The sequence below is a fragment of the Chelmon rostratus genome, chromosome 5, assembly GCF_017976325.1.
Source record: "Chelmon rostratus isolate fCheRos1 chromosome 5, fCheRos1.pri, whole genome shotgun sequence".
Lineage (NCBI taxonomy): Eukaryota > Metazoa > Chordata > Actinopteri > Chaetodontiformes > Chaetodontidae > Chelmon > Chelmon rostratus.
The window spans coordinates 11,931,120-11,943,597 of record NC_055662.1 but is presented as its reverse complement, the minus strand read 5'-3'; the positions used below and the strand labels follow the sequence as shown (position 1 = coordinate 11,943,597).

At 39.7% G+C, this 12,478-nt stretch overlaps 2 protein-coding genes across 2 annotated transcripts; one reads left to right on the top strand and one right to left on the bottom strand.

Moving 5' to 3' along the window:
* The first annotated feature begins 18 nt into the window (after positions 1-18).
* Positions 19-3,910, top strand: spring1 (SREBF pathway regulator in golgi 1). The gene is made up of 5 exons (XM_041936875.1): positions 19-772; positions 2,008-2,164; positions 2,251-2,402; positions 2,668-2,781; positions 3,372-3,910. Exons 1-5 carry the CDS (start codon positions 677-679, stop codon positions 3,453-3,455), a joined length of 603 nt encoding a protein of 200 aa, XP_041792809.1. The 5' UTR covers positions 19-676; the 3' UTR covers positions 3,456-3,910.
* Positions 3,911-5,432: 1,522 nt separating this feature from the next.
* LOC121606202 lies at positions 5,433-6,926 on the bottom strand. Its single transcript, XM_041936396.1, has 3 exons — positions 6,883-6,926; positions 6,617-6,771; positions 5,433-5,906 (listed from the first exon to the last, which is right to left on the bottom strand). Exons 1-3 carry the CDS (start codon positions 6,896-6,898, stop codon positions 5,433-5,435), a joined length of 645 nt encoding a protein of 214 aa, XP_041792330.1. The 5' UTR covers positions 6,899-6,926.
* Between the last annotated feature and the right edge of the window lie 5,552 nt (positions 6,927-12,478).

The following is a 12,478-nucleotide window of genomic DNA, read 5'->3' as shown; positions in this document are numbered from 1 at the left end:
ACCTCCTTCCCACCGCACCACATCCGTGTTGGAAATTTGTTTTTCTTTTGGCAGATGTCAATTTTCGCTGGATAAATATCACCGTTGATGGTTGTTAGACGTAATGCTGGATATTGCAGAATCGTTGTCTTCAAAAGGAACGAAAATGCGACACTAGATTGCAATATAGCATATTAGTATTTTTGTTTTTGTCATCTGTGTGTAGTTCATCTAAGACAGAAAGCTAATGCTAATGACAGCTAGCTAGCAGGCTAACAAAGCAGTCTTTTATGATGAAATGACGCTAGCTTGCGTACCCACCAGTTAACTGCTTTGAGCTGTTTTAAACCGTAATTCATGTTTACAGCCGTTGTCCGTTTAGCGTAATTACGAGTTAGCTACTTAAATCAGCAGCATGGGTTAGCCAGTGCCGCTGCCTTCACTGAAAATAAAACGCCTTCTCTTTTCGGTAACGTTTTTTCTGTACTTATCACATTTGCTACGCGATAAAGCTAGCTAACGTCAGTTTACAGAGTCAGGTTTGCTCGGTATAGCAGTCTTTTGAGGAGGTCGTAATCACACAGGCATACATCAGCACATATTCCTGGCTACTACGTCAGTCAGGGGATTGATACCCGTGGACGGTTGATGTTGTGGACTGACACTGACACCGACGTCTCCCCGAGAAAGCCATGCTATGATGGTGCTACGGCGGTTACTGAGAAAGCGCTGGGTGCTGGGAGTAGTCTTCGGACTGTCTCTCATCTACTTTCTCACCAGCACACTCAAACAGGTACAGAAACTGACACTACAGCAAAGCAAATGGTCGTATCTTCTGCACCAGGGCTGGGCTATCCGGATCCTTGGTATATGCGATTTAAATGACAAGAGTAACGTTGGAGCAGTTCTGTTGAGACACATTTTATTGATGAAATAGCCACATGGGAATTTCTGTTTTTGTCTCGTACACGAAATCACCTGACAACTAAAGGTGCTACTTCACATTGATGTAAAAATCCTGTGAAGCCAATATTGCCCTTAAAGCAGTCCTGCTCATTAACTGGCAACAGTTGCCCTCAGTGGCTTAATACAGGAGACATTAAAGGGATTGCCATCTTCATTGAAATGGTATAGCAAAATCTTTTTTGAGAAATCTGGCTGAAATGTTGCTGGCATCGAATCGCCAGGTAGATTACTGGTCTTGTTGATTTTGGATCAGACACATCCTGATTGGAGGGCTGCAACTAATGATTGTTTTCATTGTTGTTTTCACTACACCTTTGGCTCTGGGAAGCGGTGATGGAAGATTTTAATAGATTAATCGCTAATGAAAATAATTGGTAGGTACAGCCATAAGAAAATGTTAAATGTTACATTTTCATAGTGCTTTTTACAGTCTTCTTCTCATCCCATACGCAGGCACCAATGACTACTATTAGGATCATTTGGGGTTAAGTGTCTTATGACCAAGAATATGCCACCACACTTTCTTACACAAGCCCAAAATTAAACAGTTATGTAACTTATTTTCTCCCACCAACAATCCAAAACTAAAGGTATTCAGTTTAATGTAATACATGACAAAAAACAGCTGAAATAGCATTAACAATAACATTATTTTCTCTGTTTACTTATCAAGTTCAACTCTATCTAATTAAAAGAAGAAATTTGCCACTTTTGGACTGTACTTATTAAGGCAAAGTTCTTGCAAAGCTGCTTTGTTAAGAAATTTTGCATGCGAGAACTTTGTCCTCTTTTGTGCAATGAAAAATTTGTTTAAAAAGAGAAAATATTTTTTAGTTCTCAAGATAAGATGTATTTTAAAATGTATTTTAGTCCTATTACCAAAAGAGCATCTTCTTATTTGCATTACTATTGTAAAAACAATCTCTGTCAATTTCCAGCCCTACTGTATTCTCACACTTTTTATATAATCAAATTGTCTGACCCAGTTCTGAGCTTAGTTAAACTCTTCTTTGATGGTTGCTGAATGGTGTTTCATGACCCCCTCCTGTGTGAACTTTGCAGGAGGAGCGGACCATACGGGACCGCACACTCTTAGAGGTTAGAGATTCAGACCATCGCATCCCCTGGAAAGTCCGTTTCAACCTGGGAAACAGCAGCCGACAGATCACTCAGTGCAGAAACTCCATCCAGGGCAAGACGCTGCTCACAGACGAACTTGGTGAGTAATGCAGCCGTTACTCACCAGCTCCACGGGACTGTTGCCTTTAATCAATGTATATGCTTATCTGTGTTAATGTTTCACAGGTTATGTCTGCGAGAGAAAAGACTTGCTGGTTAATGGCTGCTGTAACGTCAATGCTCCCAGCAGCAGACAGTACATTTGCAAAAGCTGCCTGGCCAACGGATGCTGTAGCATCTATGAGTATTGCGTGTCTTGTTGCCTCCAGCCCGATAAGGTAATCTGTCACATCAAGGATATTCAGGGGCTTGGTTAATTACTGTCATCACAAAGTGCTGTTCACAAGCTGCAGCTGCTGCATGCAAACATTTTAATCCATGATCCTGAAATGCAAGAATTCACAAGTGTATATGTCTCAAAGTTAAATACTGTTTTAGAAGTTTGTTCATAGCAGTGACAACGAGGGACAGAAAAGATCAAGTTGAACAGATTGGAATCTGCACTTGCTATGCTCACTCTCTTATCTGTGTACTCCTCTTCAGCAACCTCTCCTTGAGCGCTTCCTGAATCGTGCTGCTGAAGGCTTCCAGAATCTCTTCACTGCTGTGGAGGATCATTTTGAGCTGTGCCTGGCCAAGTGTAGGACCTCGTCACAAGTATGTCATGAGAGATGGATCACAATTGAGACAATGAACTCTGACGGACCATAATCCTAACTTTGCAGATACACACTAAGTCTGAAACCTATCCATTTGCATGATCAGTGAAAATGGTTGTTTCACAGGTTTGCTACCACAACTCCCACCTGTTTCTTGCCAATTAAATTCAATATTTCACTCAGCCGTTGAATCTAGATAGAAGATATACACAACTTTCTTTAATGCATCACTGTGACTCATTGCAATTGTCTGTCCCAAAACTGGCAACGTCAAATGTCGACTGCTCTCTGAATATTATTATTCATCTTCATATCATACACAGATTCTGCAGAGATAAGAATATGTGTTCACATTCATTCTGAACTGGCTTTGACCTGTGCTCTCCTTTGCTTACAAAACTTTGAGTTTGAACAAAAGTTGGTTTCTTTTTCAAAAATGAACCACCCATGTACTTTCCCAAATGTGGAAATTTCTTTGGTGAGATACGCTTCACGCTCATTTTCTTTTGTAAATATGTTGAATTTGTTCTTTGAGCAGTAAAAATATAACAGACAAATGTATTAACTTTTTTTTTCCCTCTGATGCAGAGTGTTCAACATGAGAACACCTACCGAAACCCTCAAGCAAAGTACTGCTACGGCGAGAGCCCCCCAGAGCTCCTTCCTGTATGAAATTTCCTCTCGGGTTTAGGATGTAGAGGAACAGCAGCAGTGGGCCAATAAAGCGTCCCTGTTTGAACATCTAAGGGTGTTTGGAGAAGAGACTCTCTGCATATAAAGTGTTGTCTTGGACAATTTTGCATTATAGTGACAAAGAGATGGAGACACCCACGACCAACCTCAAAATGGACAAATGCTGTATGTGATTTGATTATTTACACTTCATAAGTGCATAGAACGCTTCATACATTCATCCGTGATGATCATCAGGTCTACATAGCAGGCAGCTCATCCACCAGAATCCGCTTCAAACCAGTTCACGTCATCAAATGGGCTTCATTTTAAAAGAAGGCAACAGCTGTTTCATGTTTTGTTGAATACTTTAAAACAGCAAAGAATGTGTCATTACTTCTGTGTATAGTGCATGCATGTGAAACTGCTATTTAATAAAAGTGACTGTGAAATGAGTTTGGTTATAGTTTATGCTTTTTATGAATGGAGAGGTTCAGAATCTCTTTAATAGTGGCTTTATTTGTATGAACTTATTTTGTGAACTTGAAATCACCAGGCATTTTATTTTATTAGCCAAGACGAGCATGATATTAATGGAAACAGTGCACAAACAGGAGGTACAGTTAAAACATTCAAAAAGCCATGTTTAGCTTCGTGAAGAATTTCCACAACAGTCTTAAAGGTGTAGGGAAAGCAGGTAAAATTTCAGGGGCTTTGCTGATTTTAAACATCATGCAGACTCATCTGAAGCTCATTCAGGCCCACAAAATAGTGGAACTTGTATTAAATATTAATTGATCACTTAATTTGAGGAGGACAAGGCCCACATTAATCTTTGTTCCAGTGTTGTACTGTTGTATCGTCATGATGGGAGTGTGACAGACTTATCTGCCTCACCGTACACTGTCCATCTGTCCACACATTTCACCGTGGAATACGGTGATTGGGGTCCAAACTGGTGGCTCTCTGAAGGTGATGCTTATCGGCGTCTCTTTCTACCTCAGGCAACGTAGCCCGCTCACAAGGGATGGACGGCCAGAGCAAAACAATTAATCATTGTGAAGGCTGAGAAAACAAACTGTCGTAATTAAGAAATGTAGCCTGTTAGAGCCCCGTTTAATTTGCCTCTTTGGCAAGTTGATTAATTGCTGTCACGTGGGGACGATGTCATTTGCTGAGAAGTAATATTTGAGTTTTTTTTTAACAAAGCATTTCAGCATTTAGACAAATAGTTTGACATTTTGGGAAATACACTTGCTGTCTTGCTGAGAGTTTGAGAGGAAGACTGATACCACTCATGCTCTTACGTCTGTGAGGTAAATATGAAGCTAGCAGCAGATCATCTTAGCTTAGCATAAAGACTGGAAACAGCTTGATTTCAACATTCAACTGCACTCATATCTGCATAGTGGATGTAGTTCAACTGTATTTTTTTTTTTTTTCCATTTAACTACTGAAACTACAAACAATTTTGGGCCATTTTAAGAAAAGGAATGATTTTTCTGAATGAATGGTGGGATATTTTATTCTTCTGCTTCATGTATGACCTCTGAACAAGTGGGCACTTTTTGCAATAACGTACATCAAGTGGTAGTTTTAGTACTTTTTCTAAGAGACTTTAGCAAATCCAACTAGGTTTCTCTCCAGGGATATCTTTGCTGTAGTTCAACTTCCTCCAACTCTCAGCAAGAAAGCAAATGTACATTTCTCAAAATGTAGTATTTTAATAAAAATTGCTAAAATTGTGATCTGTTATTTTATCTACTTAAGGCTGTCTGTAAAAAAATACTAATTGCATTAAATTAATTTATTTATTCCTACCACGTATGAAATGAGACACAGGTTTTAAATGTCCCAATGTCAACACGCTGGATACATTGCCTAGAACAAATCTTGAAAAAATCCTGAAAGAAACGTTGCTATGAACTATAATCCTGCCTGCATCACAAACCGGGATTCACTTGTGTTAAAAAAAAATTACAAGTGGTATCCACTCCCCTCCAAGTACCTGTGACGTGTTGCTGCAGTACCTGCATGTTTCATCTCATCTTTTCCTTTGACTTTTGCAATTTGGACCCCAAGCTTAAGCTCCAGCCAGCCCAGGTAGTCCCTGGATGTCTTCAACAGAGTGTGACTCCACTGCTTCCTCTCAAACACATGCTTGGGCATTGTTGGTGGGGATGGCTTCGGGGAGCATTCCCCTCCGTGAATTTCCCTCACACACGCTGCGAGCATGTTGACCCTTGAGATGGTTTCCCTGAGATTCTTGTGAAGTGAAACATCATCGGGATTCAGGTTTCTCACCTGGTCCACCAGGATCTTCTCCAGGCCTTGAGCCATGAAGAGGAGGCTGCACTGAACTTTTGAAGCATTGAAGGAAGAGTTCTGCCGGACCTGGAGCTCAGGGAAGCCTGGAGACCACGTGCCAAGGTGCTTCCCATTGGCCTCGTCCTGGAAGAAGATCAACAGTGAAGTTAACTGGGAGATTTTTTGAACTCGGTCTGTGATCTCACTTTATTACAAATACACAGCAGAACTCTGCATGTCTCAGCATGAAGCTGAGATGAGATCAAAGCAATTAAACAGACAAGAGCAATGATGTAATTTAATGTTCCAATAGTACAGAACAATAAACCTATGCACCTGCAGCTATGTTAATTGTCTTACAGGTAAGTAAACTATGCAAAAAAGAACTAATTGCATATAAGTGTGCATATCTAAGTGTGGTAAGTGTGGTAGTGTGATAAATACAATTTTGAGATTTTTATATTATTTTATGCTATTTCATGCTATATATTCCACCATACAGGGAAACAGTGAAATATTTAGTTTGCTTATGTTTAGATTTATCTTTACAGCTGTTGTTACTTGTTACTTTCAAAATGTTCATAAATCACAGCCTTAGAGACGTTAAAGAGATGCATTTTAACAGATTAAAATAGTTTCATCTATAACAATGAATCGCTATAACAACTAAAGTCTATAACCACCAACCTCCAACAACCACAACGTTAATATTGCATACTTTAATACATTGTACTTGTAATATTTCTGTGCTAAGGTAAAGTTTTGAATGCTGAGGGGTATACTTGTAATGGACATTGTGATATTGCTACTGTTGCCTAAGCAAAATACCTAAATTAAAGTATTATGTTACTTACAAAACCTGTCAAGCTCGCTTCAGCCAGACTTTTGGTGAGGGCCGTCAGCTCTTTCGGCCTGCATGGAACGGCGGCGGCATGTTTCCTCGGTGCATGTCCTGCGTCCAGGCTTTGCATCAGAATCAGCATCCAGGCACACGCCACTTTTAGAAAACCTGCAAATTCAAAAACATGCTTTTCAAATCCATCACAAGAACTTGAAAGCTTGAATGAACTTCTGACACAAACTGATCAATGAAGAAAGTAAGTTAAATGGCATACTGTACCTGCTCTGTATTTCATTCTGATTCTGTTTTCAAATATGACAAGGACTGAGTCGTACAGCAATGCAATCACAATCACGCAAGACCATTTTTATATTTGCTCAGCTCTCACAGGAGGCGTGTGAAAGATGCGCTGAAAGATACGCATCCCTATCTCTAACTTCACCGTATCCTTTGATAAAAGGAGTAAAGTGGCAAACCAATCAAGATTGAGTTCCTCTGACAGGTCACCACCTTGCACAGTGCTCTCTGTCACTCCCACTTAAGGAAATGCTGCAAATTACTGAAGATGTAGATTGAGACTGAAGATATTTTGCTTTAACTTGTAAAGACTTTAAAACTTGTGTTCAACAGCACTGTCATTTCCAGTGCAGACACACTCAACAACCCTCTGCAAATGACTGAAAAAGAAAAATCAGTGGGTTTCTTGAGTCATATTTAAGTTATTGATCCTACAGAACTTTGCTTTGAGACACGATTTAGGTTTGCAGATAGAGAGGCTTTTATTTACATTCCACGATTTACACACGACAGTGAGTTTATATTTTGCGTGAGCATTTATTTTTACTCTGAATCCAACACCAAAGATAAACAGCCCTCTCATCTTTACATTATTTCAGATTAAACGCTTTACTCCGATAAACCACATTCTGTGATAAATACGTCAGGTGTTTGTCAAATACTTTTGTAATGACATATTTATGTTATGATTAATTCATTCCTCCTCTGATCCCTTTCACACAATACTTCCTGTGCGTAGATGTGACAGGCGCTAACCACAACTCGACGATAAGATTTCATGTCAGCCTGGTTCAGTCCAGTTTAACCCTGCAACTGCACTGTCTGGCTCTACGTGACTGGGGTGATATTGCGTGGGGTAGGCTGATAATAAGCGTCCCAGTCCTTAGCATGACGACTGAATGGCTTGTTGTTATGAAATCCTTCAGCTCTTTTTAGCAAAGGAAATAACATAATAAAAAGCAAACTGATTCAGAGTATTAAAGAATCTGTTTACTTTATTAGCTTTAGAGTATCATGAATTAGTCATCAGAAATATCCTGTATAAAAATACATTAGTTACAGCAGAGCTTGAGGTTATGGCTGCAGTTATTTTATATGGAATATTATATACATACATACAGTGGACTGAGGAGGGGGGCAGGCCGATCACCCCCCTGGTGCCCCTGTGTTAGTTAAAATATCATAGTGTTCTCTGCGGTGTGTGCAAGGAAACACACACCATTGCCTCAAGGGCAGATTCAGTGCAGGTATGCTGCCCTGTGTGCAGAAAAGGATTTGGAACAGTTTTACCATATGCATCACGACTTTCTGCATGCTGGTGCCCCTCTACACGCCCCCACCCCTCACACAGCCTGAGCGTGCAACTGCATACACACACAAACATAATGAAACAGAGTGGGATAACCTGTTGAAAACAGGAAGACAATATGTTAATAAGGTTTTACCTCATCAGCTTCATCGAGTTTTGTAAATATATGCCAGTTCTATATTTGGCGCCAGCAACTTTGTTATTTTATTAATAATTGTACGTGTGTATATGTATCTGTATCTAAAATGATGTCGTGCTGCTGCCCCATATAGAGGGAACAGATGTTGTGGGGCATTGGAAACAATAAAGAGGTCTGCAGGCATGAGGCAGTGCAAAAAAGGGCTTTTAATAACAAAAATATTCATGAAACAGAGGCAAAAATGAACACTGTGAAATTCAGATATAATATTAATAAATACAAATAACAAACTCAGGCTGAAGAAAGGAGAAAACAAATCTACGACCTGCTCAGGTAAGCATACTGTGACCGAAACAGAACCATACAAAATAATAAATAAAGCATTCATTTAACATTTCTTAGTTACAGGTGACATTAGAAATTACCACAACCACGTCATTTCCTGCAGAAGGCTTCCGCCCTGCCCTCCAAAACGTGTCAGTCCCTGCGTGTCTCTCACTGCTCAGAGGATGCAATGATGCTACAGACCAACATCACAGGGAAATAAACAGCAACAATAGAACTACACAGCTCACACTTGTGTGATGTCACATATTAAATTACAAATTGATAAATAACAGATTAACTCTTGCCTGATAGCAGACAGAATTGTCCACTCAGTTCATTCTACGTTTCTGCAAACCATCATATCATAATATCACGTTTCTACAACAGGTATCAAAGTGATGTAGATCAGGCTACCGATACTTGTTTATGAGCTGAGTTTTTCTCACCAGGAGGAGGAAGGGATGCTGATGGTGTGACAGCCAAGCAGCATGTCTTGTGACAAAGCCGGGTACCACACACAATTTCCAGTTTGTGGCAACAAAACTCAGTATTATCAGACAAAACATGATCTTTTCCTCAAGAAAACCATGTGGGTGAAAAGAAATGTTTTGCAATTAATGGTTTGCAGAAATGTACAATGGCAACATTTATTCTGGGTTGATATAACACACAAAAACTGTTCATGTTGGAAAACAGGGTCTCCTGAAAATGGAGGGAGGCAGGCTTTTCCCCGGCTCATAACATAGCTCCTATTCATGTATTTTACTGTACTCGCTTTTATGTTTTCCTGCCATGAACGCTGCTTTCAGATTGGTGCTGTAATGTATAAATTACTTAAACAAAGTGCTGTTGTCAGAAAGTGTCAATTATAATAATAATAATAATAATAGCATTGCTTAGTCCTTTTAAGAAAATAAATACTCAATATATAATATTCAATAAAGGCACAATTTTAATTTAAGCTACATCTCAGTCTGCTGTCCGTAGATTTAATTCACATTTAAAATAAATAAATATCCATTATTGACAATATATAAGTATATTAATTAAAAGCCTATGCTGTCATGGGCAGTTGTGCATAATGGTGCACATTACACTGATTTTCCACCAGATTTTACAGCCAAAAGGTCAACTAAATCGAAGTTTGACCCCAAAAACGCTGATCTTCCCAACACACATCCAGTTCTAATTATGGAAATGACCAGTAGCAGATATGGCGGTGACAATATCTGGGGCTTGGGTAAGACAATCTTAAGCGTGGCAGAATATACCAGAGAAGACGGGGATACCGGGTGACATGATTTGGATCATTTTCTCAGGATTGCCCTCGCGTGGCACATACTTCCTCCGCCTTAAGTACCTGCAGCACTTGTGTTAGCCAATCCTTCAGTGCGACAACTACACCCCATCCGTATGCTTTTTTAGCATAGTCATGTTGGTGGGACAGCTGTGGTGGGGCGGGCGTTGCTGGCAAAGGGATTTCTGGGTCGATGTGTGTGAGAAGCGTCTTTACCCTTGCTGCAATATGGGTGAGTCTGCCCTTGACGAGTGACAGGGGCCCCCCAACAGATTGTGGGTTGCCCCAAAGTCCCTTCTGATACTCCTCTACCTTTAATATGTGCAAATAAAAAAGCACATTCTTGGTGTAGATGTCCTGCAGCTTCATAGATATGTTGATGCCAGATATTGTGGAACTGGGGACATCGTCAGGAAGTGAATGACCAAATTGTCCATGAATATTAACCTGTAAGGAAGAAATGAATTCCCCATAAGCATGGAATGAAGGTGATCATTGAAAGTTAGCAGTTTCGGTGGTGATACGACTTCAAAATACACTCAAAAACAGCAATATTGGTACAAATACATCCCTGGATTCAAATAGCCTTCACATGTAATTCAGTGTTACTGTTAACTGTATTTCATTGATATCAGCCTCCCTGCGTACTGTTTATTATTAGAGCTGTATTAAGTTACTGATAATGCAAACTGAAGATCTCCTCCTGCTACTTCTTAACATCAAAAGCATTTAACTGGCAAAACACAGGCTGGCTTTTATCATTATTATTTGAAAAATTATATTACTGGAAACACAATGTTTTTTTACATGGGATCACTTTAAATATTACCAGCAGTGGGGCTGAAATGACCAAAATCTCATGTTCCAATACAGGTTTTTTTTATATCCAGATAACAATACTCATAAAGATATCACACATTTTCCATAAATTCAATAAATAAATAGTTTCTATAAAATACCACATAGAGTGCCCTATTTCTATATGGTCTATTTCGATTTTGTTCACTCACTCACGTTTGCTTGCCTTCATGCAAATTTCCTGCCTACATCCGAAATATTGCCATAAAGAGTGTGATTTTATAGTACATAATAAAGAGCATAATATGGAATGATAGATTTTTTTTCTACGTGTCAAAAAGAAGGTGCAGCCACACTGAGACGTTAAATACGGCTACAGGTGACAGGCTGCCCACCCCCAACTATTCGACGAAGTACCACATCCTTTTACTGCACCCTGCTGTATGGAAAACTACAGTGCACAGCATGAAATCAAATGCAAATTATTATTGACTGGCTTCTTTGTTAAAACAATGTGAGTAGTTTGGCTGCACTGTAACTGATACATCAGTGGCTCTAATTAGTACCCTTGCTGTTATTCAGTAAAAAAGGGTCTCACCAAGTCAGTCAGGACCGAAATGTGGAGGACTGCAACTTTAAGTTAATTTTAAGTGCAGCTTTAAACTGACTTTCTCTGTGGGCAGATGAGAGGTGAAACTTCTTTGCATCTATAAAGACGGATGTCAACATTTTGCTGATTCAGCAGGGGACTGGCTTTACATCTATTTCTGGCAAATGATCAGAGCATTATGAGTGTGCAGGATGGGCTGGTGATGATGTCCTGCAGTGCATATCAGTGACTGTGTTACAAAACCCCATTGCATCACATGGTGGACGAAATGTCCCCCATAGCCTGAGTGTTGTGTAAGATTCCAAACAGTATACAGGAAAGACATCAAAAATCGCTGATGGTACTTACAAATTCACTCAGTAGCTTATTTACTTCGTGTCCCAATAGCTTTGTAAGAAGCTCCGTCTTGTATAGGTCATCATCACAGCTGGTTTGAGCTGGAGCAGGAAACACTGGCCTCCACTGGACTTCCAGGAGCATCAAGACAAGTACTAAAAAAAGATTGCATGGACACGACACAAAATGTAACACGGAATATGAGGTCAGAAGAATCCTGCTGCTTCCAGGACGGACTGAGAACCAAAGCCTCAGATAAAGGAAGAGAGCTTAACGCTGATGGAAGCTCATTGTTTTGAAAGGGCAACACTAGTTTAAGAATTCAAGTATTTATCTATTTAGCTCTATTCATCTTTGTCTAGTGCAGGCATGTCCAAACTATTCCATAAAGGGCCGTGTGGCTGCAGGTTTTCGTTCCAACCAAGGAGGAGCACACCAGGCCAGCCAATCAACATCAAGGGATCACTGAGTTATCAGCTGAAGACTGAGCTCAGCTAATTAAGCTGGTGTGCTCCTCCTTGGTTGGAACGAAAACCTGCAGCCACACGGCCCTTTATGGAATAGTTTGGACATGCCTGGTCTAGTGTGAAGAGTGCAAAAGAAAAAAAAAAACACAAGAAAACAAAAAATAGGAAGTTTCCCCTCGGTATACAAAATACATAGCTCAGAACAATCACATTCACACTACTACTTAAACAAATAACTAAATGCATATAAAAAGTGAAATTTGATTTGTCTTAATCAAAGGTACTTCTTAATGGA